At 39.9% G+C, this 25,849-nt stretch overlaps 1 protein-coding gene across 1 annotated transcript in view; it reads right to left on the reverse strand.

Moving 5' to 3' along the window:
- The window catches only part of LOC310962392 (proton myo-inositol cotransporter-like), a gene marked incomplete at both ends in the record, with an annotated part of 67,229 nt that overhangs the window by 13,871 nt on the left and 27,509 nt on the right, over positions 1-25,849 (reverse strand). Inside the window, one exon of the mRNA XM_083934855.1 lies at positions 13,594-13,702. Coding sequence (XP_083790981.1) covers positions 13,594-13,702 — 109 coding nt within the window. The remainder of the gene's footprint in view (positions 1-13,593; positions 13,703-25,849) is intronic.

Below are 25,849 nucleotides of genomic sequence, written 5' to 3' on the forward strand. Positions count from 1 at the left end.
CTTTTGGTGTTGCTTCTCACTAAATACTGTTATATAAAGATGTATGATGCAACAGATAACGTAGTACACAAGTACCAAATGCTACCAGTTGGGAGAATTAGCACCACCAGCTCCTAATATTCTCATCACTGGAAACTTGACCTTTGGCCAATGCTTTAGTTTTGAAAAAGATTGCACTGTTCCTACAAAGGTCATCACTGTCATGATTGTTTGCAATTCCTTGACTGTGCATGTCAAAGTCACTAAAGTTGAATTCTATGAACCTGCAAGAGGATCTTCTGATTGTGCCGATTCTATTAAAATAAAGGGATTTTGGTCCAAGATTTTGAAGAGCGTGTCCGTCTACCAATACTCTAATAATAAACTAACCTTAGCAGTAGGTTAAAAGCAAAAATTTAGTGAGACCTCTTCCTGCAGCTATCCCTCTCCTCTCTCTGCCCTGAGCCAATAGTGAAAGCGCTTTTTCTCTCTGAAGGGACCTGTGATTGGCCAAAGTCTCCTGTTGCAAGCTAGATTTTCTTAACCCTAGAGGGGTCAAGAGGAGGAGCAGAAGTCTAGTGTTCTCTCAGAGCACTTGAATTACAATATGATGAAAGAATATTATGGGTTCCCCCCCACAAAAAAATGCACTGCCTACCACAGGTTTGAATGGAAGTATACCTTAATTATAGAGATGGCAGATCAGACAATGCTCTTATGAGTCATTTTTGGAATGGTCATAAAGTTTTTTGAAGACATATTGCTATGTTGTCAGGTAATCAAACCTGAAAGGTAAACAAGAAGCCTTGTATTCATATGGTTATACTACATTATTTGTAATTCATGGGGTAAAACCAAGGACGTTGCCTATAAAATATGGATGTAGCCTGAAGCTCAATGTGGCTCTGGCAGCCGCCTCTTGAATAATCAAAAACTGGGCAAAGAGTTGGAGAGTGGATGGAGCTGAGGTGGATCAAAGTAAACCTACACTCTATGCTAGCCACCTGTGACGGCGCTAACAGTTAGTTAATTAAAATGGCAAAGCCCTTAATTGTGCATAACTTTAAGCCTTAATATAACTGAAACGTAATACAAAAATGTACCCCCATACAGTTGTCATAAATGGGAATATTAGCTATAGAGACCAAAACAGATTTGTACCAGGCTGTAAACATGTATTTCTTCTGTAAAGCTGAGTATTTATTTAACATGGGGGTCAATGGGGATTTGCGTTTTGGAGCCAGCCCTTCAAGGAACTGCAGTTTATGGCACTTTTGCGTTTGCTTTATTTTTCAGTGCCGGAAGTTGCTGTTTGATAAAATATGCAAAATCTCTGCTATGGTACTTCAAAAACAAACAAAACCTCCCTTTTCATTGCAGAGAAAACAGAGGAAGCTGCCTGACAGAAAAGGTCATGATGCTTAATGATAAGTGATGACAAACCTATGCACGTATGTGAGAGTGTGAAGGAGAACTAACTCGCTAATCTGTAAGACAGAACGCTCCGACATAGTGCTACTTATTGACGGAGCGTGATCAAATGACATCGCTTAATAGTATAGATTTAGAGGTAACGATGCACTGTAAGGCAACAATGAGAGGGAGAGAGATTGAGCGAGCAAACAAGTGTAAGTGTGTGTGTGAGTGGGAAAGTAGCGAGTGAGTGGGTGCAAATGAACAAGCAAGTTCTCGTGTGTGTATGTGTCTGTGCGTGTGTGTGTGTGTGTGTGTGTGTGTGTGTGTGTGTGTGTGTGTGTGTGTGTGTGTGTGTGTGTGTGTGTGTGTGTGTGTGTGTGTGTGTGTGTGTGCGTGCGTGCGTGCGTGCGTGCGTGCATGCGTGCGTGAGGGAGTGACCAACTCACAGAGAAAGGGACTAAGTGGTGAGGTGTGAGAGCAGAGAAGAAGCAGAAGGAGCTTGGGAGACAGAGAGAGATTAGAAAGTAAGTGAGAAAAGGATGGAGAGGCGAGAGGAAGAATGAATGATTGGAGAAAATAAGAGAAGGATTGTTGTGGGTGTGAAAACGAGAACAAATGGACAGACATGAAAAGATGTGGCTACAGAGACAGAGAGATAGAGAGATTCTCATGGGAAGTGGCCTATTTTTTTAATGGATGCATACATGCGTCACATTTATGCTTTGAAACAAAAACGCTTTGCCCAAATAGGTACACTGCAGATGCCTATAATCATCATCCCAGAATGAAAACTTCTGCCTGGCTGACGCCCAGGACATGGTAAAATGAACACACATATCACCAACAAAGCAAGGCAACGATTATTCCGCAGCAAAACCAAACAGTGCATTTACTACTGTCAGTACAATTCATTTTCATGGTTGCAAAGAGTAAGGAAATAAGGGCCAGATTAGGGACCATGGTATATCCACACAGGTGTTTACATTCATTCCTCCTAACCTCAGGAGTGTGGTGGCAAGTACAGCCTGTTTGATTGACATCTGCTTCTCTTACCTTTGTTGCACCTGCTAAGGTGGAACAAATTACACCTTTAAGGCCAGGTCATACAAGCAATTAAGGCCCTACTCACACTTATTCATACTGTGCCCAAGTACGATTCAAGAATAAAGTCTAGTTCGTTTGATCAGTGTGGGTGCCACTGTTCCGTGCTTAAGCAACGCACGCTTCTTGGCTTGGTTGAGAGAGGGGTGGGCTTCAGCACGGCACGAATGCACATGTACGAGCATTGACAGCGGTCCTGGCGACTATTTATGTACGACTATTCCCCCACGACGGACATTTAAAAAAATGCCGCCGAAGGGTTCGCGGTGGTCTGATGTGGAGGTGGATTGTTTACTGCAGATTTGGTCAGATGCAAATATTCAAAAGCAGTTGGACAACAAAAAAAAAACTCCATGGCAATTGTGCCATGGCAATGACAATCATGATAAAGCACGGCTCTGATCAATTCACTGGAATGAATGGTAAGTGTGAGTAGACCCTAAAACAGCAAAACTTTGCATATAAGTCAAAACTACTAACTAACATACTATTCATACTAAGGCTACATCCAAGCTACTCCATTTTCATTTTAAAACTGTTTTCTAAAACAATTAAACTGTTTTCTCCATCCATTCAATCATTTTAGCAACATAATCAGAATTAATTTACATTCATAATCTGGTAAACACATATCACGTGACCATTCACGTACAACAGGCATGCGTCGGTGGCATTGTAAATAGGGAGCAGATCGTCTAACATCACTCTGTGATTGAATATCAGTTAAAATAACACATTCCTCTGTGTTATACAAGACTTTGTCTGCATTTGCTTAAATATCTCTATCAACCTTGTAAATGCCATCTCCAGCTCCAGAATAAGAATGCTTCACAAAGACATCTTGTGCAAATTAGATGTTTGTGCTTGAGTGAGGGGTAATGTGTTTCTGTGTGCATTTGATTAGAGGGAAAATTAGAATATTTCTCATTACAGAGGATCTTGCTGCATTGGAGGTTGACATGATTAAGCTGCTTATGAACACTTGAAAAAATACAAACACACACGGGAACACATTAAAAAAACAACTCTGTTGATTTTGGCTTTTCTCTCGAGATGAGCATAAAACACACACACACACACACACACACAGAGAGAGAGAGAGAGAGAAGAGAAGAGAGACAGAAACAGAGTAGGCTCTGCCAGCTACTTGCAGTCCTGCCAGCAGAGTGACCATGTAAAAACTGCCGTTTTGCGACATCTCCAACATGACATTTGTCTGTGGGACCATCTGTCAGGGCCAACTGGCCTGTGTCACTGCCCACAACACCCATCATATCATATCATATTATGTATTGAGATGTATGTATCAGCACAATGTTTGGTTTCTCAAGGCATCTGTGGAATGTTGTTTTTTCTTTATTTTTGTTGGTCCTTTATATTATATAGATATTAAATTAATAATAAACCACATGTCCCATAAAAAGACAGTGTATGGTTAGAGCCATTACTTGTTGTTCCAGGGTAGTGTACAATGTTAGCTGTTTACCTTCAAGTATTTAGTTCATGCACAAAAGCTACGTTTGACGGAAATTGAAAAAACGACCCAGGGCAATGCAGATGTCAAAGTACACGAAGCACAGGAAAAGAAAACCATTAGCTACCAGGGTTGGAAAACAAGATGGCAGTCAGTCTCCTGATATAATGGGAGCTAACAATCTTAGCTTGGTATAAAGCTAAGTAACCAAAACATCTACCCAGCAGTGATTGATTGATCATTGCACACACAAACTAAGATATTAATCACCAGGTTTTTATATGCAATGTCTAAACCACTTGATAGCACCACTTATATTCCATTGTTCGTTGTTACTTTCTTTTGCAATATTATGTATTTTTTCTTGTTTAGTCTAATTTTCTGATGAATAACTGCTCTATCTTGACCATAGACTGTATATAAAGATGGTCAACGTGTCTCCGATTCCTCCCACTGTACAAAAATGAAGCCAAAATATCCCGAAAACAGGCACCACCATCTTGAAATTATGGAGCCAGCGTCTGTGTGGTGGTGTTGGGCAGTGAAGCTGCAGTATCCAAGTCCCACCCATACCCGTCCGACATATCCCGAGTCAATCACTGCTATTTTAAAAAATGAGCACTTGAACAAACATGGCATGATAAGAACTACCTAAAATGACAGAAACCATCTTCAGGAAAAATGTATTTTTTTGTTTGTTTAGCCCATGTCCTATCCCCTAACACGAAGGGGGTGGGTTAAATTCCCCCTAGTTTTGGGGTATTGGAGAAGTTATATATTTGTCCAGATGATGACACTATGTATAAATCCAGATACCATAAAGAATTCATCCTGGATGCGACATAAATGTGTGGATCAATTTTCATGGTAGTCCATCCAATAGTACATCTCGGGTATGTGAGTACATGCACACACACACAGACCTTTTTTTTTTTTTTTTAAGAGGTTTGATTTGAACTCCTAAGTCCGGCACACTCTCTCTAAATAGCCTCCCCGTCCGCACGCACGCACGCACACACACACACACACACACACACACACGTGCACACACACACACACACACACACACACACACACACACACACACACACACACACACACACACACACACACACACACACACACACACACACACACACACACACACACACACTGGTCAGCAGAGCTGTTGTGATGAAAAATGTATTTGTCAATAATACATCTCTGAGAACAAAAGAAGTGTCAGGTGGTGTGTCTGGTCTCTTGTCTTTCTGCTCTGACAAGTTGTGTCCCTGAACGCTTGACTGCCAACACATGAAAGGATGGATGGGTATATAGATTACATAGATAGATAAATAGATGACACGATGGCGCTATTTTTCTTCCTTTTTATCCACCTTTCCCTCTGTTGTTCATTCATAAATGAGGAAAAATGTGATACAGCAGTGGGTCAATTAGATATCACCCCTTTTTTTTTTAGCCAATGGATCCTTTTGATTCAATTAGCCACATTATCTAGCATGTAAAGGTCACCATGAGCTGGTGGGGACTGGATCTTGTCAGGGCGGGTCAGCAAACTGTGTTGACGAAGCAGCGGGGGGAAAGAGGGGAAAGAAGATGGAGAGAGATGAATTGAGCAGGAGAGGGTAGGAAATAGACTGATAGGGTAGGACAGAGGAAAGAAGAAGAGGGAGGAGGGAGACATGACATTGATGGTGATGAGGTGGAGGAAGGTGTGGAGGGGATTAAGGCAGATGACAAGTAGAGGGAGGGTGAGATAGATTTATAAAGGAAGACAAAAGGACAGATGGGGACAAGAAATAACCCTGTGTTTCATTCCTTCATTTCTTTACGTTGTTTTTGCTCTTCCTTAGATTTTGCAACAAGCAGTTGGAAAAGGTTTATGTACACGTGGACTCAGAATTTACATGAATATATTAAGTATATAAAGGTGTGGTGGGCTGGGGCCCTTCTGTGTGGAGTTTGCATGTTCTCCCTGAGTCTGCTTGGGTTTTCTCCGGTTCTCCGGCTTCCGCCCACAATCCAAAGACATACACGTGTTAGGTTAATTGATGACTCTAAATTGCCCGTAGGTGTGAGTGTGAATGTTTTTTTGTCTCTGTTTGTCTCTATGTGCCCTGTGATAGACTGGCGTCCTGTCCAGGGTGCACCCCGCCTCACTCGCGATGTCAGCTGGGATCGTCTCACGCCCCCCACAACCCCGATAGGGACAAGTGATTGAAGATGGATGGATGAATTTCTATCATGTTGGAGTAATAACTATAAAGTTTTATATTAGCTGCAGTCAACTTCTTATTGGTTTTGTACTTGTGAGGTCATGCTACTGTTTATGGCATCACATTGCATCAGTAGGGAAGACAGTGAAGTCTTTGGCGAAAAGTCAAGGTGTCTGTTCCCTCGCACAGCTCTATTGGAAGTGGTCAGAGTGTACTGGTCAAGATCATAGACTGTATTTAAAGAATGGGGCCCCCAGGAAGTGTGTCTGATGTGACTTTGAAGCCAATTTGACACAGTGGCCAAACGGTGAAATTAAAACTTCTGTGTTGTTGAAGTGATGCCCTTGGGCCCCAAAAAACTTTTTTTTTCCATTGACTTACATGGTGAAAGAGACGTCACTTCATCTGTAAATACATTTTTTCCAGCATCACGTCCTCAGTGAAAGGACTCGTTTCGCTATCAGAATTTGATCCATTTCGTCTTATAACATTTGGAAAGTATAGAAGAGCCACACGATTAAATAATATAAACTGCATTCAAGTTAGCTGAGCAAAATTTAAGTCATGTTTAGTTACGCAGAAATTCAACTTTTTTGGCATTATGTGCCACCAGGGGGCGATCCAGATGCAGTATACACACACCATGCTATATATGCATTTAGATTTTTTGAAATTTATTAAGTAGCAACATGTTCTGAGCTCCCTTAGTCTAAAGTGCTGATGCCCATGTGACATAATTATATCCATGACTAATATAAAGAGAGTCATTCTGCCCACGTCTGCTCATCAGTCTGGAAAACTTTAATGGTTGTGTGTTTTACTGGACTATCACTGCTGTACCAAGAGTATGTGATGTGGACCTGCACCAAGTATGGTGTGTAAGTAAGTATGCAGCTGAACAAGCGCTTATAATCCAACCAGCATCTTTGAGGGAGTTGGCTGTTAATTATGTTGGAAAAGAGTACCTAGATAGACTTCAGCTTAGCGTTATGTAAGTCATGTTGAGTATGAGTAAAGGAAAGAAATAAAGAAGAGGCAATAGAGAAGGGCAGACACACACAGACCTGGCTGCCCAGTGGGCTGTGCTGTCAATGGGATGAGGAAGCTGTAGGTACAGAACTAAACTTCCTAACGCAATGTCAGATTTATTGGAATATTTAGGAGGAGTTCTTTCCATAATTTGAATAGACTTGCCCTGATTTACTAACCTGACTCCGCCTGATGGATTGATTCACATGATTTGCATTTACTCTGCATATCCGCCTGGAAACTCTCGGTTGGAGATCTTTTGGGAAGGGGCGAAAATACTGGTTGCTGATTAGATAAACCATCCGTCTATCGGGCCAAATCAACCAATCAGATCAACGCAGCCTACGACCGATGAACAGAGCATCAAAGCAAAGCTCAGAAAGTAAACAACATGTCGGTAAAGGCTATTTGCTGTTTACGGATAAAAGGCACACTTTCAGGTGCTCGATCCATATTCCAAAAGAAGGATCCAAGAGAGAAAAACGCTAGCTAACCTCTGACAAAACTAAGGCTACCGCTGTTTGAAATGTTTTCTAGATAAGGTCTGATTTGCATGTGCTGGTCACACTTAAACATGCCTCGAAACCAACACTGATTGGACATTCGCTTGGCAACCTTCTCCAAATTTTCTCTGTCGCACATTACCAGACTGGTCTGCGAGTAAAATACAATGGAGCTTTCAAGATCAGGATGTCCTCACGAGGATACAGATTTACAAAGTCTTGATAGAAAAAGAGAAATGACCCCCCTCATTCTGAGAGAAATAAATAATTTGGCAGTGTTGGCTGTTAAATATGTCTCTTCCTGCCACAATAAGAGGCAACCAGTAGAATGTTCTTGCCATATTCTGATCACCACCATCTCCTTTGCTTACATTACTTGTATATAATGTTTTATTTTAATTTTCTGTTAAATAATGCTGTTTTGTTATAGACTTTATTTTTGTGTCTATGTAATGCATTGGAGTTTGTCATTTGGCGACACATTTCAGATGTAATATCAATTAAGCCTTTTGAATTGAATTGAAGGATTTCAGTAGGGACACTAATGAGCAAGCCCTGGATTCACACCACTCCCATTAAAGTGGTCTGCCTCCTCTGTCTCCCTGCTCTGCTTGCAGCCTCTCAGTCACAATTTTCTCTCTCTGACAGTCCAACAGCCTCTGTCACCCCTCTCTATTTCTGTGCACCTGAACCACCCAATTAAAAACGTGTGAGGACCAAGAACAGGGATCAAGAATACACAAAAATGTGCAATGCAAATGCATCGCCAATCAATTAGGTTGTATTATTATTACATTATGCTTTGATAACAATAAAGCAGATACAGTGTTTGCAACACTCATCTGAAGCATTCAACTTCTACACTAAAGACGACTGCTTTGACAATGAGACAAAAAATACCAAAAACTGAATCTGAATTCGGCAGTCTCAAGTGTTTTGACTGGAACAAACCGGATCTCATCTTGGAACATACATCATACATACATCCGTGACTCAATACAGCACAGTGAGGCACACAAAGCTGTCTGTGTTCACTGCTGTTTTGATTCAATAATAGATGGAAATAATGCTGGATTGAACAAATTCCTATGGGATCACAGTGACATGTCAGGAGTCCTGTCATTTTCCAGAAGTGTATGGGATTTAGATATACAAACATTTCTCGGAAGCCGCAAGTCATTCAGGTGGGAGAGGAAACCCTTACCAAAAAGTGTTTTACAAGTTCATTTTATTAAGTGCATTTCTTTAAGTTTACTTTATGTAGTACACTAATATCAATGTACTAGTAGTATACTTATAAGTGAGCTGTTTTAATACTGTTTCAGACTAAATATATCTGCAACTATAATACAAGTGCATTTAAGGTAGATTAGGTTTACTACTTCTAGCTCACTTTTTACTTTGTGAAAGTAAACTTTGGAGTACACTTCAACTTAAAGTATAGGTATACTTTTCCTAAGTATATCTTGATGAAAAGATTAAGTACAAGTTTACTTATACTTTTCTACTTGTCAGTATAATCCAAGTATTATACTTAAGTATACTTTTAAACTACAAAAAATAAGAAAGTATACTTACAGTTCACTTTTTATGTACCTATCAGATACAAAAGAAGTATACTAATAGCACACTTTAATGGACTTTTGGTAAGGGAAGACCTGTGGGAAATGTGTTAACTATATAAAATGGTTCATTAGTTTGTCATTGTTTTATTGGTTGAGTTGGCTGTTTAATTCTAACTTTAGTTGGCCTTATTCCTTATGCCACACTTCTTATTGGAACTTTTACTTTACTTACTTTTGGAACAATGTGTTAACATCAACTCAAATGTGTCTGTGTGAGCATATTTGACTTTGAGACGGAAAGAAAAATCTCCATCAATTCGCTCCTGTCAAGTTCCCAAATTTTCTCCAGACTGTCAGAGCAGAGTGACAGACAATATATCCCCGCTCGTTAGGTTTAGCTTTTTCTCCTTTCCATTTTTTCACCAATTGGCCAGCCATCTCACTGCCTCTTTCCTCCTTTCTCTAAGCCAGCCTGTTGGTTTAATCAGGGCAAGCAGCTGGGGACAGGGAGAGCAGGACTTGTCTGTAAGCCCAGCTGATTTACTGGCTCCCCAGCCTACCTTTGTATCTCACTGGCTAATAGAGCTAGCCTGGCAGCTTCACGTGAGAACAAAAAGGCAGGTGGTAAACAGGCAGGCTGGGGCACAGTATTAGTGACAACATGCAGGAAGAACCAGAACGCTGTCTATATTGACAGAAAGCATACAGCACAGACATGGATGGAAGAAATTGTCATACAAAAAAACCACACTAGAACACAGAGTTTTACCTTCGTCATGCTATCAGTGTTTAAGACTTTTAAGGGATTGGTTCATTATTTTTCTCACCCAGCCATCACCTGATGTCCAGGCTATGAAGGACCAAAACTAAATATATGTAAAGAAATGGGTAGTTAGATCATTAAATGCTTAAATAAATGAATAAATAAATCATCATGTTATTTCATGCTTAATTGTCACCATATATAAACAAATAATATATATAGTAAGTGACATTTATTTGAGAATTTATTCATACGAACAACAGAAATTTATGGTTGCTTATTTTTCATGCACTTTTGTATTATATTAGAATTTACAGAAAATTCTAAGAAGCTGATGTGACACTTGTAATAAAAATAGTGAGTTATTGGGGCCAGGCTAATTCCAGGAACAAAACTGATCATCCTGAAAGTGACAGCTGATGCTTGAAATGTTTGAGTTTGCTACAATGTAACATCTCCGGTCTCTCTATATCTGTCTCTTGAATGTACTGCGAGCTGTACCCAGCAGTGTAACAGTTAATATAAGGTCCCTCTCAATAAACAACACAGTAGCTGTGTTCGTAATCGTTCCCTATCATAGAAGTAGTGCAATATAGTGTGTATGCATTTTGTAGTTGTGTTCGAATTCTCTGTGGTTAATTTCATTCACTATATATTCCACTGTAAAATGCCCACAATGCAATACAAGTAATTTGAGTTTACATACTATGTATACTACATTGTACTGTATACCAAAATGCAATGCGGCCGTGTTTTATTGGAGGAGAAGAAGAAGAAGCAGAAGAGGTGCCAACGCTGGCCAGGTATCTGAGAGCTAACGGCAACCGTTACTCACAAGCTGACTACTGTTACTCGCTTGTAAAATAAACTATTTGGGGGCTATTACAGCTCGCATCGGGACACAGAACCATTCTTAAGAAAACCACAGTTTAACACCATCAAAATTTCAACAATTTATTTGGGATTTAACATTAAAATGAACATGCAACATCAGTACAACCTTTGACTGTCCTCCTGAGTGCAGGTTTGTATATAGACTGTAAAAAGAGATTACAGCTCCGCTCGTTTACATGAGGCTGGACGTACCCGCTTCACTCACACATACCTGTATACCCGGCGCATCTACTGACGCAACCCACTTCCAGTGTAGTATCCAAAATCTGGTTTGATCATTCCCTATATAGTGCACTATTTAATAAACACTATATAGGGAATAGTGGGTGAGTGAATGAGGGAACCATTTTGAACACAGCTACAGTGTACATAACGCATTGATTAAAATGCGTCCTTCAGATCTCCAGAGCTCGCACCTTGCACTTCCTTTGGTCCTCTGCTATACAGCCACCTGTTGTGAAGTCGATTGCATGAACAGCTGTCGAGGAAATTGAAGGACAACCAGACAGGCTTCTCCCATTTTAGTTTAATTGTGTCGCTCAGTTGAATCATTGCTTTTAGTTTGATTTGGTTATATAATACTTTACTTGTGAATAGACTATTTCCAACCAGTATGTGGTAAAAAGAAAACAAACAGTAAACAACTCAAACTGAGACATAATCGCCAGACATTGACTGTCAGCAGGATAAGGTCTTTATTGTCAATTTTGAAGGATGTAATTATCACCAAAGGAAGCCACAGTGGGTAGTTTTGCAAATGAAAGGGCAGTCAGAATTCAATGTGTAGACCGAAGACACAGTTTAATGCCATAGGGAAAACATAACAAAATCTAGACAACATCTTGATCAAAGATGTATTAAAGGCTCCATGTAAATGAGTCACTACCGACACAGATAAACTAGCAGGCAGACCTTTTCAGAAAGACAAACACAAGTAGATACACAAGTCAGAGAGACTAAAAGGTGGACAGTGACAGAGCTGTGACAGATTTAGTTTGTCCTTTCCTTGGTTCACACTGTTCCGCAACAGGAGATGAATTCACAGTACAGTAATAGTGGCAGACTTTCATTTTGTGACAAATGCAGTGTGTCACCGAACTAACCACAGCTGAATTTCAAAATCTCAAGATACAAGCACATGTATGCACACATCCATACATTCAGTCACACCTCACCACACACGCCGCACACTTCACGCATACAAATCACACAGGTGCATATGCGCAGAGGCCAAAAGTCCGTAGTGTCACATTACACGCATTAAATCACACATGTAGGCAGACACACACACAAACAGCCTCACAAGCCATGCTCTCATCCTATTGCTTTCACCCTCTACGGTTGCTAAGCAACAGCACATATCCACAGATTTGTTTACAGAGCCTGTAATATAGTTCATCTCAAAGGGGAGGTAACACAGATGACACGATCTCTTCAGATGGTAAGAGAAAGAGAATAAAAGAGGAAAGGTGGCTCGTCCCTTCACAGGTAAGTGGGCAGTGATGCAATGAGGCTACTGGTCTCTCTGTGTATTATGTGTTATGAAAGATGAAAGAAATGATTTATTGAAAACTGTGCTGCTCGAGCGAATACATCTGACTAGATCTCTCTCCTGTATCATCTTCCTTTGGTTAATGCTGAGGGCCAAATAGATAAAAACACACTTGAACTTTCCTTTTCAATGGCCATGTGATCTAGTAACAAGACACTCCAGTTTGATCTATGATAAAGATAACTGACTAAGTCACACAACCTCAAGTGACACATATACATGTGGCAATAGAATAATATTGCCAGTGCCTATTTCTTATTATACTGACATGTTAATAATATAATACCAACTATCCAGGCTTAATTGATCTGTTAAGGGGTAAGACTAGATACGTTTTTGCTTCCTCCTACCCCCATACTGCTATTATAACATTAGCATGCTGATTCACTCGAACCTCAATAAAGATAACACCAACCCGACCTTCCAGGTTAACTACTGGGACAACAGTTTTTATTCTCTGGCTTAAAATTAGATTAAATAACTGAAGTACACTCAAGACTGTGGGTCAGATGTCCGTGGAACTTAATACAATGTTATGGATAATCAGCCTACTTCTGTATCCTTTTACCCATAACTTCTTGCACTTTTTAGTTGTTAAATTAAAGCTAAATGATCCCTCCTGAACTTTTTCAGTTGGTGTGCTTTCTCTGGTGTAACCCAAAGTTTGAGTTTTCCCTTCATCTTGCAATGTGAACCGAACTAAAGCAAGACACGTTTGGTGTGAACGTGACCTGAATGAATAACTCTCTCCAATTGCACTGACTTTTGGCACTGATCATTTATCTGTCTGGGTACATACAAAGGTTAATGAATCAATTTTAATAGCACTGGAGCGTTTTGTCAGGCAGGAGGCAGGACTGTTTTCCATGACATATCTGTAAAGCATATCTGATACTAAAATGAGCACTGTTAGAATTGACAGAAATTTGAATCCTTAACAGTTGCATACTTCATAACCATAAATAATAACTGTCCCATTATACCCTATTGTATGTTGACCATTGCAGACGCAGAAAGTTTTGAAAAGTCTGTTGTCATGGCCCAACCAGGAGAAAAATTGGGACTGGATGACAGAGATAAAATAATGGCGGTTTCACTCACATGACTGTGTTGATTCCCGAAAGCTGCTGGAACATCTGAAGACCGCAGCCCACCAGGAGAGCTCGCCGAGTAGGGGGGTAGGTCAGCATCCGCCAGATCACAGGGCCATCTGGAGACACGAGCAAAGGAACAGCAGAAATTAATTTCAGACTCAGCATGACTGCAAATATTACAGAGGCAATAAAAGACTTTGTTTCTAATTAAATCGGCTACCCACCATAAGAACAAGAACCCTGATGCAACAAAGCTTTTGTAACAGTAGTGTCAACGATGCTTCTGATTTCTGAGTTTAAAAATGTGCTTATAGTTCGCAAAATGTTGAACTATTCCTTTAACACAAGTGAAAACATATTGAAAACAAATTGACTTTAATGGGATTATCGGACAACTTCAACATGCTATATCTGGAAAACTACACACAAATTTTGTCACTTCTGTCAGCTGATAAATTCCCATATTCACTGTGTATTTAAGGTCATACTGTCCTTAAATTCTAAGATCTAGAATCTAAGTGTTGTGACAGCAACAATTTGCCCAGTTGACATTTTTTGCACTCACAGAGGCTTTGTTAGGTCCAGGGATGCTCCTCCCTATGGTGCTGCTAAAAAAGTGTAAAAAGACATTTCTCTCTTGAGGACCAGCATAACACAATAGCTGCCTTTTTTTATTTCCAGATGGTGGATATCTCAGTTTGGGATGAAACAAATATTTGACGCCAGGCTTTGGCCTCGCAGAGTGAGAGTCACACTCAGCCCAGACTGTGATCTCCAGCACGCAGAGACAAGCGCCTCCTTTGGGAGTAGAAGTCTTAATAGGATGAGAGAGCGGCTGGACGGGCATGGAGCTGTAGCATAAAGAGGGAGAAGCATGCGGTGCCAAGAGATCAGACAAACAAGCCTGAACACACGCAGGGGAGAAACACACAGGTACACAAGTGACTGTGCAAACACAAGCACATAAAACATATCATAATCAAGGATGCATGGGCCAGCCCATATGAAATCACACACGCACAGAGATTATTTGGGAGCAGCTGTGTGTGGGAGGACTCTGGACCAGAGAACATCTCCTTTAGCAGTTTGACAAGCAGGCCAGACTCTGTAAAGGAGCTCCCTGCTGACGCACAAACACACTCAAGCGTTCCTTTCTGATGGCCGACTTCTTTGAGGGACACGCTCATCTTTGATTCCTTCCAATAGTGAAAGAGGCTTTTAACGTTCACAGATTCATGCGCATATTCACTGCAGAAGCCACTTCTTGTGATTTAAAAGCATACTTCCCAGGCTGTAGACTCAAAAATAGGGAGAATTTTGAAACCAGAGTGGGGGGGTGGCGGGTTACTCAGAAAAATGCGAATTTCCGACTTTTATTCCTATATTCTGATGATTTTTAGAGAATGATACTAAAGTAATATGTACTCAGTTCACTCTTCCTTGAACTTCCGGTAATCTGGCATGAACTAATATTTATTGGTTTTCATTTATTCATTTTTTGCCCCCTCACGTCAGTGCAATCCCCATGCTCGATGGAAAATTAACGCGTCGCATTTTACAAAATGCGTGCATCTTTCCCTTCCACCTTTCCGTGAGAAATGGGAACTTTTGTTTCCAGGACGTCTGAATTTCCCTTGAGTACTTCTTTCTCTTACTACTTTCTCTCCATTTCCATCTTGTCTCTCACTCACTGAGGAGGATGACGTGTGAGCAGCTCTCTTCTGCATCACGTGCACACCAGGAAATGACATTTGGTGTAGCTGTATTGTTGTTCGGGTGGAAACAGTTGGCTTTTAGAGTCGTAGGGCTTATACACACTGTATAGTGCTGGAAACATGTTGTGATCATGAGTCAATCTAGAGAAATGTGGGAGAATAGTTACCCTGGGAGTTTACAAAAGTACGCAAAAGTTTGTTTTAAAGAGACGACAGGTCATTTTCCCAAATGAAGTATATTTCCCAAATAGTTCCAAATGAAGTGTGAAGTGTCACACATAAAAAGGCTCTGCATACTTTCTTAAGATGAATATTATTCAACTAGAGATAATTTACTGAAAATGCATCATTCATATCTAGAGCCATCAGGTTTTATGTAACAGAGTTTTTGTCTTATCAGCAACATGAACTCATCCTCATCTCTATATACTGTACTTATAGACTTTACTATATCTAAATGAATAACCATCAATAATAACTATTTCAAACTGAGACCGTCACACTGTTAACCACTGATAGCACACAGAAACATGTAAAATTGGCAAACAGGGAGAAAATCCCAGTAGACAATGAAACAGCTTTGAAAGGTGGGTTTATTATAATCCAATGAAGTAAACAACACCAAAATAAATATATTTTGTAATATAAAGCTATTTCATTAGTGAGTGGCTGCGGCCGTCAAATTCATGCCAGATATCTGGATTAAATTATATGCAGCACTTCAAAACAGGGACATGCTTACTTTCTGCAACTCTAATGTAATTAGTGTTGAGTCACAGAGCCATTCAAATCATTTCACAAGTTCTAAACTGGCAGAACAGACCTTGGTAAAGCCTTTATGATAACAGCATATTTACTATTAACAGCCACCATCTGTTGTATGGTACCAACCACCCACTCCACACATTTGTGCAGTTGTTGCTATAGTGAGAAATTGATGGCTTTAGTCTCAGTGCTAAAGTTAAATATAAACTGGAGATCCAAATTAGAGAACACATTATAAATACTTGATTTATTCTGGAATATTGTTCAGAATTTGATTGACTATTAGCTATATATAAATAAATCCTATATCTTATAATGTAGGTTTTGTTGAAGTGTCTTGGTTATTTAAAAAAAAACTTGCTAGTACAGCAGTGGTATAGCCACAGCTGAACAATAAAATATAGCAGTATTTCAGAATAAATCAAGTATTAATCATTTGTTCTCTAACCTATATTGATATCAGATTAAATAGGTATATATAAGATTTTATATCGTAAACCCTCAGAACGTTATATAGTTATGAGTCCTGTTCTTTATTTATAGATAACTAAGTTAGCTTGTGGATAAAATGTCAAAACAGACTCCATGATTTTACATTTTACAATTAGTTTACTTATTGTGAGGAGCACAACTTGTGAACAGTCTTTTGAATGGGTTAAAGAGATTTTAACGTTTTGCTTTACGATATAAAATACATCAGTCAATACTCCACTCCTGAATTTTGAAGCTTGTACATGTCGTTACAAAAGCAGATGCTAACAAGTGGCTAATTGAGACTACAAACGTCATCACGCTGTACATGCAAGGTCAGTTGCGTAAAAAGTCGTGCTCATTTATGAAGATTACTTTATTCATTATTTTTGACTATTATTACTTACAAAATGTGATATTAACAGAAACTTTTGTTCGCCACAGAGCTTATAACAAAGGAAAAATCCCATTGGCTTTTTAACGAGGGAACCAGGGCGATGCTAGCTTCCTGGTCAAAAATACAAAAATACATCATCCCTACAGCACTCTACAGAATATCTTCTGTTCAGTTCCTAGACAGTGATTTCATCAGGGTCATCTCAGATTTGAGATAGAGGCTTCAAATTTTAAAATCCTGTGTTATGAATTATGAACGCTTCCCCATAAGTTTGAAAGATACGGGCATCTTGTACAATACCCTATCCAAGTGCATTATGGGAACTGTAGGATCAAGCAATTTAGGAGCTAAACCTACAGAGGTTTAAGGTCAGATTATCTCATATGTACAGATTTTGAGCATTTTTTTAAATGTATCTTTAAGCCTGCTTGGCTTACAAATAGAAGCTTGTTTTTTCTATGTTTCGGTTTCAGCTTTCAAAGTCAAGGTTTAATATGAAGCAGGGCTCTAACCGCAGACAGTGAAGAGGAAGTGATGCCTTAATGGGCTGATGTCACTAACGTGGTGGAGTGTGATTGGTTGATCCCTCGAGACCAAGGCAGTGGACTGTTATCTGATTAGCTGACAGGGAAATCAGGATTCATGGGTCGAAGTCAACAATCGAGAGTGGAGACCTGATCGCTGCCTGAAGATGAGCTAAATGTACAGTACAAACACACACACAATCCAGTTACAATTAGACACAATAGCATTCCCTCTTGTTGTCTTCGGGGTTAATAACAATACAGTACGTACCTTTTTTTTTTTATTAAGAAAACTATTCAAAATGCAAATAGACACATGCAGAATCGCATACATGCACAAACACACAAAACACACATCTTCATTTCCTCAGCTGAACACCACCCAGCTGTAATTTAATCAGATGAGATATTGAAGAAGAAAGATGGCAATGAAAAAACAGTCAGTGAGCAACCAGCAAGCCATGAGCAAAGCCATTAAGGCTCACATTGCACGTCAGTATTCCACATTGAACCTTTTTCAGCTCTCTCTGCCTCATTTCACCCTGTCTATACCTTCAAGTATGATGCATTCAGGTGTAGATTATGACTATATGTACAAAAACTACCAGCTTTAAAGAGATATGAGCATTGGATATAATAGCAAAACACACAAAACCTTGATGTAGTCAGCACAACACACACACACACACGCACACGCACATGCACACACACGCGCAAACACACACACGCACACACAGCACTACCAAAGCATGACTCTCGTTTCTTATGTCAATCTGCCCACACAAGCTCTGTGATCATTCCCTCTGCCATCGCTACCTGCACAGATCCCCCTTTGATTTCACATCTTGCCCGTATTCAATCTAGCAAATGCTAATAGCCTCACTCCATAGAACGGTTTATAATAAATAAATAATAAAGTTTGTACAGGGAGCAGGGGAAGCCTGGGATGTGTTTTTAATGAGAGCGAGGTCAGTCTCCCTCTTCTTCTCTTCCTCTTTGATATTCACTGAAGGAATCTCCAATTAGCTCTTTTCCTCGGCTACTAGCTTTCGGGAGACACCCTTATTTGCCAATTAGTGCGCCCGTTTAGCACCGTTGGACCTGTCAGCTGTTCCTTTTTTTTTCACGCTTCAAACACGTGCCTCCGTCGGCTTAGTGAAATATACAACAAGGAGGGACACAGCACGCTTTCCGGGATCATTGGCAGCCACCCATCCACAGGACTTATGATTAGTGATTCCCATATTGTTTTGTCAATCCTTTGTAAATCAGTGAAGTGCATAAGGGTCAATTTCGGGTGTGGGGCTTTGTTGAACAACGGCTAATCAAGGAAACAAAGCGGCCCAATGAGGCGGTGGATGGAAGCACGGGAAGAATTATTAAGACCAAAGTCAGTCTATAAGAAAATAGCTCTTTCTATCCATCCAATCACAGTGTCCTCAGGGATTAAGTAGCTGGGAGCAGGCTTCACGTTACCGGGAGAGCTGCAATCAAGGACTGAAGCCTGAACAGGCAATCTGCAGCACTCCTACCTCAAACCCCATCTCCCTGCTAATTATTTCCTCTCCATACTTCCCTCTTTGCTCCCTTTCTCCCGTCTGCTTCCTCATCAGAGTAGGATCATGACACCTCTACAGGCAAGATCAGAACATAGGTTCAGGACTAATGGAGAATAGAGATCAGGTTATCAATTCAACAGGTGTTTATGGAAGCAATGTGTGACCCATTTGATGTTTAACTAATTTACAAAGAAACAGCGATTTCCCAAATTTTAATGTTTCAACTTAATAGCCACCACGTAATCAAGTTCAATCTCTCCGTAAAGCTTCATAGGCAAAGCTTTCTGGCAAAAACCCTGTCATGTTAAAGGAAGAGCTTGGCATTTTGGGAAATACTGGGAAATTATAGGCAGAACTACAGCTGAGGATTAAATAAAGCTTCAACAACCAGGAAAATTGACAACGAGTGGACAAGGAACAAAAGGGGAAACTGTGTATATAGACAGGACTAATCACAGAACAATATAGAGTCAGAGAGGGCAGGGAACAGGAATACAGAGGGACACACTGATTTTGTAATGAGACAACGACGAGGGTAGACACAAAACAGATGTACGAGGGAAGAAATGCAGACAGAGAGTAAAACAAGACATATCACGAGGACAGACAAATTCAAAATAAAACAGTAAACAAACTAAACAAAATCTAAGACCGTGACAAAAAATGAGATGAGAAGTCTGTGCGCTCATTAAGAAGTCAGGAGATAGTTATCTTAGATGAGCATGTCATCACCATGAGGTTGCCAGGCAATAAACTGCACTTTAAAGTGTAAGTCCGGCAAATGCCAGGAGAGACACTAACAGCCCCAAAAGGCTAACACTGATTAGCTTGGGGCGGTGCGCTGAACCCATCCAAAAGGTTTTTTTTAAAACCAATAATATTGCTAAAAATAGCAGTAAACCTCTGTAGTAGCATGGTTACCGGATGCACTGGAGTTCAGTTCAAGGAGGACATTTTTTAATAAACTTTGGGTTCAAAAGTGTGATTTTTACACTACATATAAAAATAATACACATATGTTAATTAGTGAGTTTTAGAGGTGTCTGTATGCAGATTTTGTTAACGAGCTAGCTGTTTTCCCCGTCTATATGCTAGGCAAAGATAACTGTCACAGGGTTGTTGTCATGTTGTATGTCATGTTCATGTCATATTGTAAAGACTTTAATTACTAATTAAAGACTAGTAATTACAAGGAGAGCTGGGCTAACCACCTTGAAATAATGTGAGAATGCTCCTAAGACAATTTAAAAATATGGGTGTGGCATAAATGATTTTACATGAGTCTGTAAATGTATGTGACGTATGAAATTCTGGCTGTCTGAATCCGGTCATTGGTACACTGCAGCGTACGGAAAAACATCAAATAGAAATGTCAACGAGGTTAAAAACTCGACTTCCATTCGAGTCTTTTAGACCCTTTCTGTTAAATCATTATGTTGAAAAAGATGATTATTTTCATGTTTTGCTTCTCAGCGGGGATGACACTTTTACACCACATTTTCCTTTAGAGAAACATAATCTACTGTGACTCAGTTAACAAGACAGAGGACTCGTTTCAGCTGCAGCCCAAGTGTCTATCTTGTTTACATAAACAAATGTACATGGGCTGCTTTATAACTGTTTGGACAGTTGAGAAGGATTATGATAAGAGGCACACCGGGGTAATGAAACTGCTGTGTTTAAACTGGCATTTTTTTATAGACTGTACACTCTGTGTCAGTAAATATATTGTTTTTCTTTTACATACATTTTTACAATGAACTAAAGTCCTCCAGCTTCTCATAAATAGCCTGTGCTTTTCAGAGATAAGGAGCTGTCCTGTTTTTTTCTCCCTTTTTTCAGCACACTGAAGCATTTGAGGGAGCCTTTATTTCTGTACTCTCTGAATCCTTGGCAGCCCCATGATATCCATTGGATCACTCTGACATCAAGTGGAGGCATGGTATGTTGAGAGGAAGAAAATCAAATCAGCTGAAGAAGATGTAAGAGAGGTCATTCTTGTGTTAACTCGAGGTAAGTAAGTCAGTTGGAAGCTGCATGTGAAGCTTATGGACGTGTTTTTGGAAAGAAAGGATCTTGATTGGTCCATTTTCTGGATAACTGAGAATCACTCTGGGCCTTCAGCCTTAGGGAGAAGCAGCGTTTTAAGTGGAGCTGATCAAATCTGGTCAGTGTCTGCAGATGTAGGGGAGCAGCTGTGTTTATATAAGGGCACCGAGGGGCCAGCGGTTGCCAGGAGCTGAGCACCAGACAGACAGATGGATGGATAGATGGATGGATGAGTGGAGTCACACATCCACACACACAGAACCGAATAATCAACAATGACAATGGAGCTTCCTATAATTCAACATTTATATACACTGGAGTTTAAAATTAGAAAACAAAGTATTAATTCTTGATTTATTCAGAAATATTGTAATTTTTTACTGTTCATAATTTGATAGAATATCCACTGTGGCTATACCACTGCTGTACTAGCATGTTATTTTTAAATAACCAAGGCACTGCGCCCACAGGACATCACTAGTTTCTCACACTGCTCTGGTTTGATCTTGGTCCATTCTTCTTGTAGTTGGTTTGTTACTTTATTGCCAAAGATTTTCTCTATGGGGTTTGGACACTTCATCCTTCAAATTGAACTGACTTCTTTAGACAATTTGAATTTAGTCTTTCCCCGTCCAACGCCAAATGTTCCCCATCAGATCCAAATAAATTGAACTTTAGCAATGTCATGTCATGGTTTGGGGGATGTTTTCTGCAGCAGGAGTTGGGCCTCTTGTACAGCTACATGGCAGGATGAATGAAAATGTTTATGTGAACCTCCTTTGACAACATGCAAAACCTCCACTGCCATTCTCTCCCAATCAGCTGCAATCTTCAAGACAATGTCCCGTGTCATACTGCAAAACAGGTTAAACAGTTCCTTGAAGTTAAGAATATTGAAACAATGAAATGGCCAGCCCAGAGTCCAGATCTAAACCCCATAGAAAATCTCTGGAAAATCATTGGCAACAAAGTAATGGCTAAGAAACCCACCACAGTTAGTGAACTGTGGAAGAGACTAAAGAAGAATGGACCAAGATCAAACCAGAGCAGTGTGAGAAACTAGTGATGTCCTGTGGGCGCAGATGTGCTGAAGTCATTCAAAGCTGTGGCCATTGTTGAATCCCATAGCCCTAAGAAAACATTGTTGAAATCTTCTCTTCTGATACAGTGGTTACTGTTCACTCTTTTCTCTTGAGGGAAATAGTTGAGGCTGTAATCCAAGGGGAATCATTTCTTACATAGCCAGTGCTGCAAAACAGAGAGAAAAAGTAAAAAATAAATAACAAGGACTAAAATCGATGCAGCTGAACTGGGGATATCGTCTTCCACAAATGATTTTCCCTTGTGCCTACATTACACATAACGCAACTCTGCTTTAACAGTTCGGTCAGAGATTTATAATAGTAGCAGCTAATGTAGCCTTGAGCTGCTAGCCTCAAGCAGAGGTAAGGAGTGAGTTACAGAGGTCTAGCAAATGCCCTCTTTCTGACGCCAAACACGCAGATCATTTTTATTTTCAAAACTTGTAGTCTTCTTCCCCAACCAGCGCTGACTTATCAGACTACCTCTATTCCCTCTATTCAGTTATACTCCCCAACACTTCTAATCAGATTTTGTTATGTCAAATCAGTGTTATTCCCCTTTAGGTTTCAGATTCAGTTTGCTCTCACAGTTACAACTAAAGATGAGCAGCTTTTGCATGATTACAAAAATGTTAATAGAGCATGTACCTCGCATGCACACAAGCTTAAGGGATTCTTCCTTCATTATTGTAATGTATGATACCATGCATGCCTTACACTCTGGTCTGTCTAAAATCAAAGCATTTTTTGTTTAGTTCTGCTCCAATCAGAGGTGATGCTTGCCAACAGGCAAGGCAGGCAACTGCTTTGGGAGGAGCCCCCCGAGGGCTGACAAACTTTACACTACAGCAGTGACAATGTGTAAAGTTTGCAACGACAGTAGGAGACCTGATCTCCCTAAGGAGGCCCCAGCTGACTGTTTTCTTCTCTGCTCTTTATTGTTCTTCATATTAATGTGTTTGAATGACAAGTTTTTTAATGCTAATATTCATATTTGAAAAAAAAACTGACTTTGAAATAACAAAAATATGCACTTTTAAAATAAAAAATGTTTACACTACCCAATTTTTTTGTTGTGTCACATTATTTAGAACATAATGACGATGAACGCTGGTTCGAGGGGTCTGCCTGTGAATCGCCTCTAGAATCGCCTCTGACTCCAGCAGATAGATGTATCCTATGTGTTTTAACAGTGAGACCAAAGGCAATTTGCATTGTGATATGACAAATAAAGTATATTCTATTCTATTCTATTCTATAGTTCCACTGACTGAAGAAGGCTGCCTGTCAGTCTGTCATGTTGTTTCTTTCGATTTCTGTGGTCTGGTGGATAAACAAAGACAATTATATAAAAAGATGCAGGAAAAGACAGAGACGGAAATGGGAGCAGTCACAAAGCGGGACGAGTTCTTCCATTTTGGTTTGAAAAGTGTTGAAAAGTCACTGCCTGCCTGGTTATGTAACTCAGAATCAGATCATACCAGCATAGCTACCTGAAGTTGAGAAGAGGACACGACAGAGAGGCACATTCATTTTTAAAGCCAAGTTAGATTTCTATTATTTAGTGATTGAACATCTTCCCCTGCAGAAACTGCTCGTCAATAAATGAGTTCAGCGAAAAGTTCATAGATAACTTGGTTGTTGTTTTTTTTTCATTTTGTGACCAGAAGTGATTTCCTTGCTCTATAGATGGCTCAAGCTATACAGTACTCCTGCAGGTTTAAACAAATGTTATGCAAGAATCAGGTGCTATTGCCAGTTTGACCCATAGCTGGTGGGTAGTTAGTCCTGAAGGATATGAGACATGAGTAGAGAGGGAGGGAATGTGTGTGTGTGTGTGTGTGTGTGTGTGTGTGTGTGTGTGTGTGTGTGTGTGTGTGTGTGTGTGTGTGTGTGTGTGTGTGTGTGTATGTGTGTGTGTGTGTGTGTGAGGGACGAGATACACGAGGGATCTTGATGGCCTAAGGGAAGCAGTCAGAAATACAGAACTACTGCACGCACACGCACACACACACACACACACACACACACACACACACACATTTCATACTAGCTCTGTAACACATGGGAGAAAACTGCCTTTGAACTAAATATACACACATATTAGACATTCAAATACTGTATTCCCTTTTTTTTCCACACATCCTGTCTCATCTGGCATGTGGGGGTTTTCTTCTACGGTCTGAGCCAGCTCATCCGTTGATTGAAATTCATTATCACATTTTTAAGTAGTGAAATAACGTCTGCCCTCCCGAAAAAATACTGTGTGAAAGAAGCTGTTCAATATCCGTCGGTCCATGCGGGGCTTGTGTCAGGCACAGAGGGGGAATCATGATAGATCTGCCATCGCACAACTCTCCTCGCTTAATTATTAATAAACTGCTTAAAACCAGGGGAGCAAAGGAGTGGAGACATTAGAGTAAGAGGCTTTGTCTCTGGTGCTTTACCTTATTGTTTTTTTTTCTGCAACACAGTGACCCACACAAACTTATTTAGTTTAAAGACTGCCAAATTTTGAGAATACCTGCTAGGATATGACTGGGAGGGTTAACAGACAAAATGTTTGTTTTTCCCACTAAATCAGACAAACTCATGGGTGTCTCTGCGTGCAGTTTCAATCCACTGAGCTTGATGAGTCTAATCAGTAAAACCGCTAATTATCGCAGGAACCACACTCTCAAGCTTCTCAAGCCTCTCAATGCATACAGGGATCACTGGTGTACTGTTCTTTTCATCCCACCTCACCATTACTCTAAATGGGATAAAAACACTCTACAATATGTCTGCCCATGAACATGAACATCCAATCTTAGTTAAATCAGCACTACTAAAATAATGGCTGCAGTATACACTACATAAATATGATCGGACATTCATAGCCGCATTGTGAGGCTAGTGTGCAGATTTCCTTTCAACATGGTGGGACTCATTAAACAGCGGTTTCATTCTGAGCGTCAAACTACATTTCCTGCATTTGGGTGGACTTCTATGCACCAAATGATGGTAGAAATGTCTTTATTTATTTAAAGGAAAACACAGCTTAGAATTGAAAATAGAAAAAATATAGTTTGATTCAAAGTATTCTATTCTATTATGACTATATCCTCTCTAAGTACTGCAATCTTTCTTTTGATAATATTATGACTTTATTGTCGTAGTTGACGGACTAGTATTCCTTTGAGTTTTTATTCTTGCTCTTATTTGCAGCTTTTGCTGTGTTTATTTCATCTGTTGTTGCTTTTGAAGTTGCATATGGGCCTATATTTACCAGAGGCACTTTTGCGTCGATGCATGTGTTCTAGTGGCTCTTTGAAAGAGAAGTCCTCTGCTGCTTTCATGTTGTTGTTGGGGGGCATTAAAGCGAAGCATAAATGAAACACTTCAGTGCTCTGCTTGAACACCGTTATTTATTCACTTTTTCATGACTTGGGTTGGAGTTTGATCCTTGCTACTGCGGTGAAGATTCAGCCCCAGAATATGGCGTGTCTGCTCTACTACGTAGGCTACTGGGCACCCCATTTATTCACTATCTTGATTATGTTTTCAAACTTTAAATCCAGATCTAAATCTGACTAAGGGCGTCTAGAAAAGCCATAACCCCATTTTGTACTGCTTGGAGCTGGAGCTTGTCCCAGAAAATAAAGCCTACTGAAATAATTTTTTTTTAAAAAGAATTGTTTTGTACTTTATTTGAATTAATA

Source organism: Echiichthys vipera (assembly GCF_963691815.1).
Source record: "Echiichthys vipera genome assembly, chromosome: 20".
Lineage (NCBI taxonomy): Eukaryota > Metazoa > Chordata > Actinopteri > Perciformes > Trachinidae > Echiichthys > Echiichthys vipera.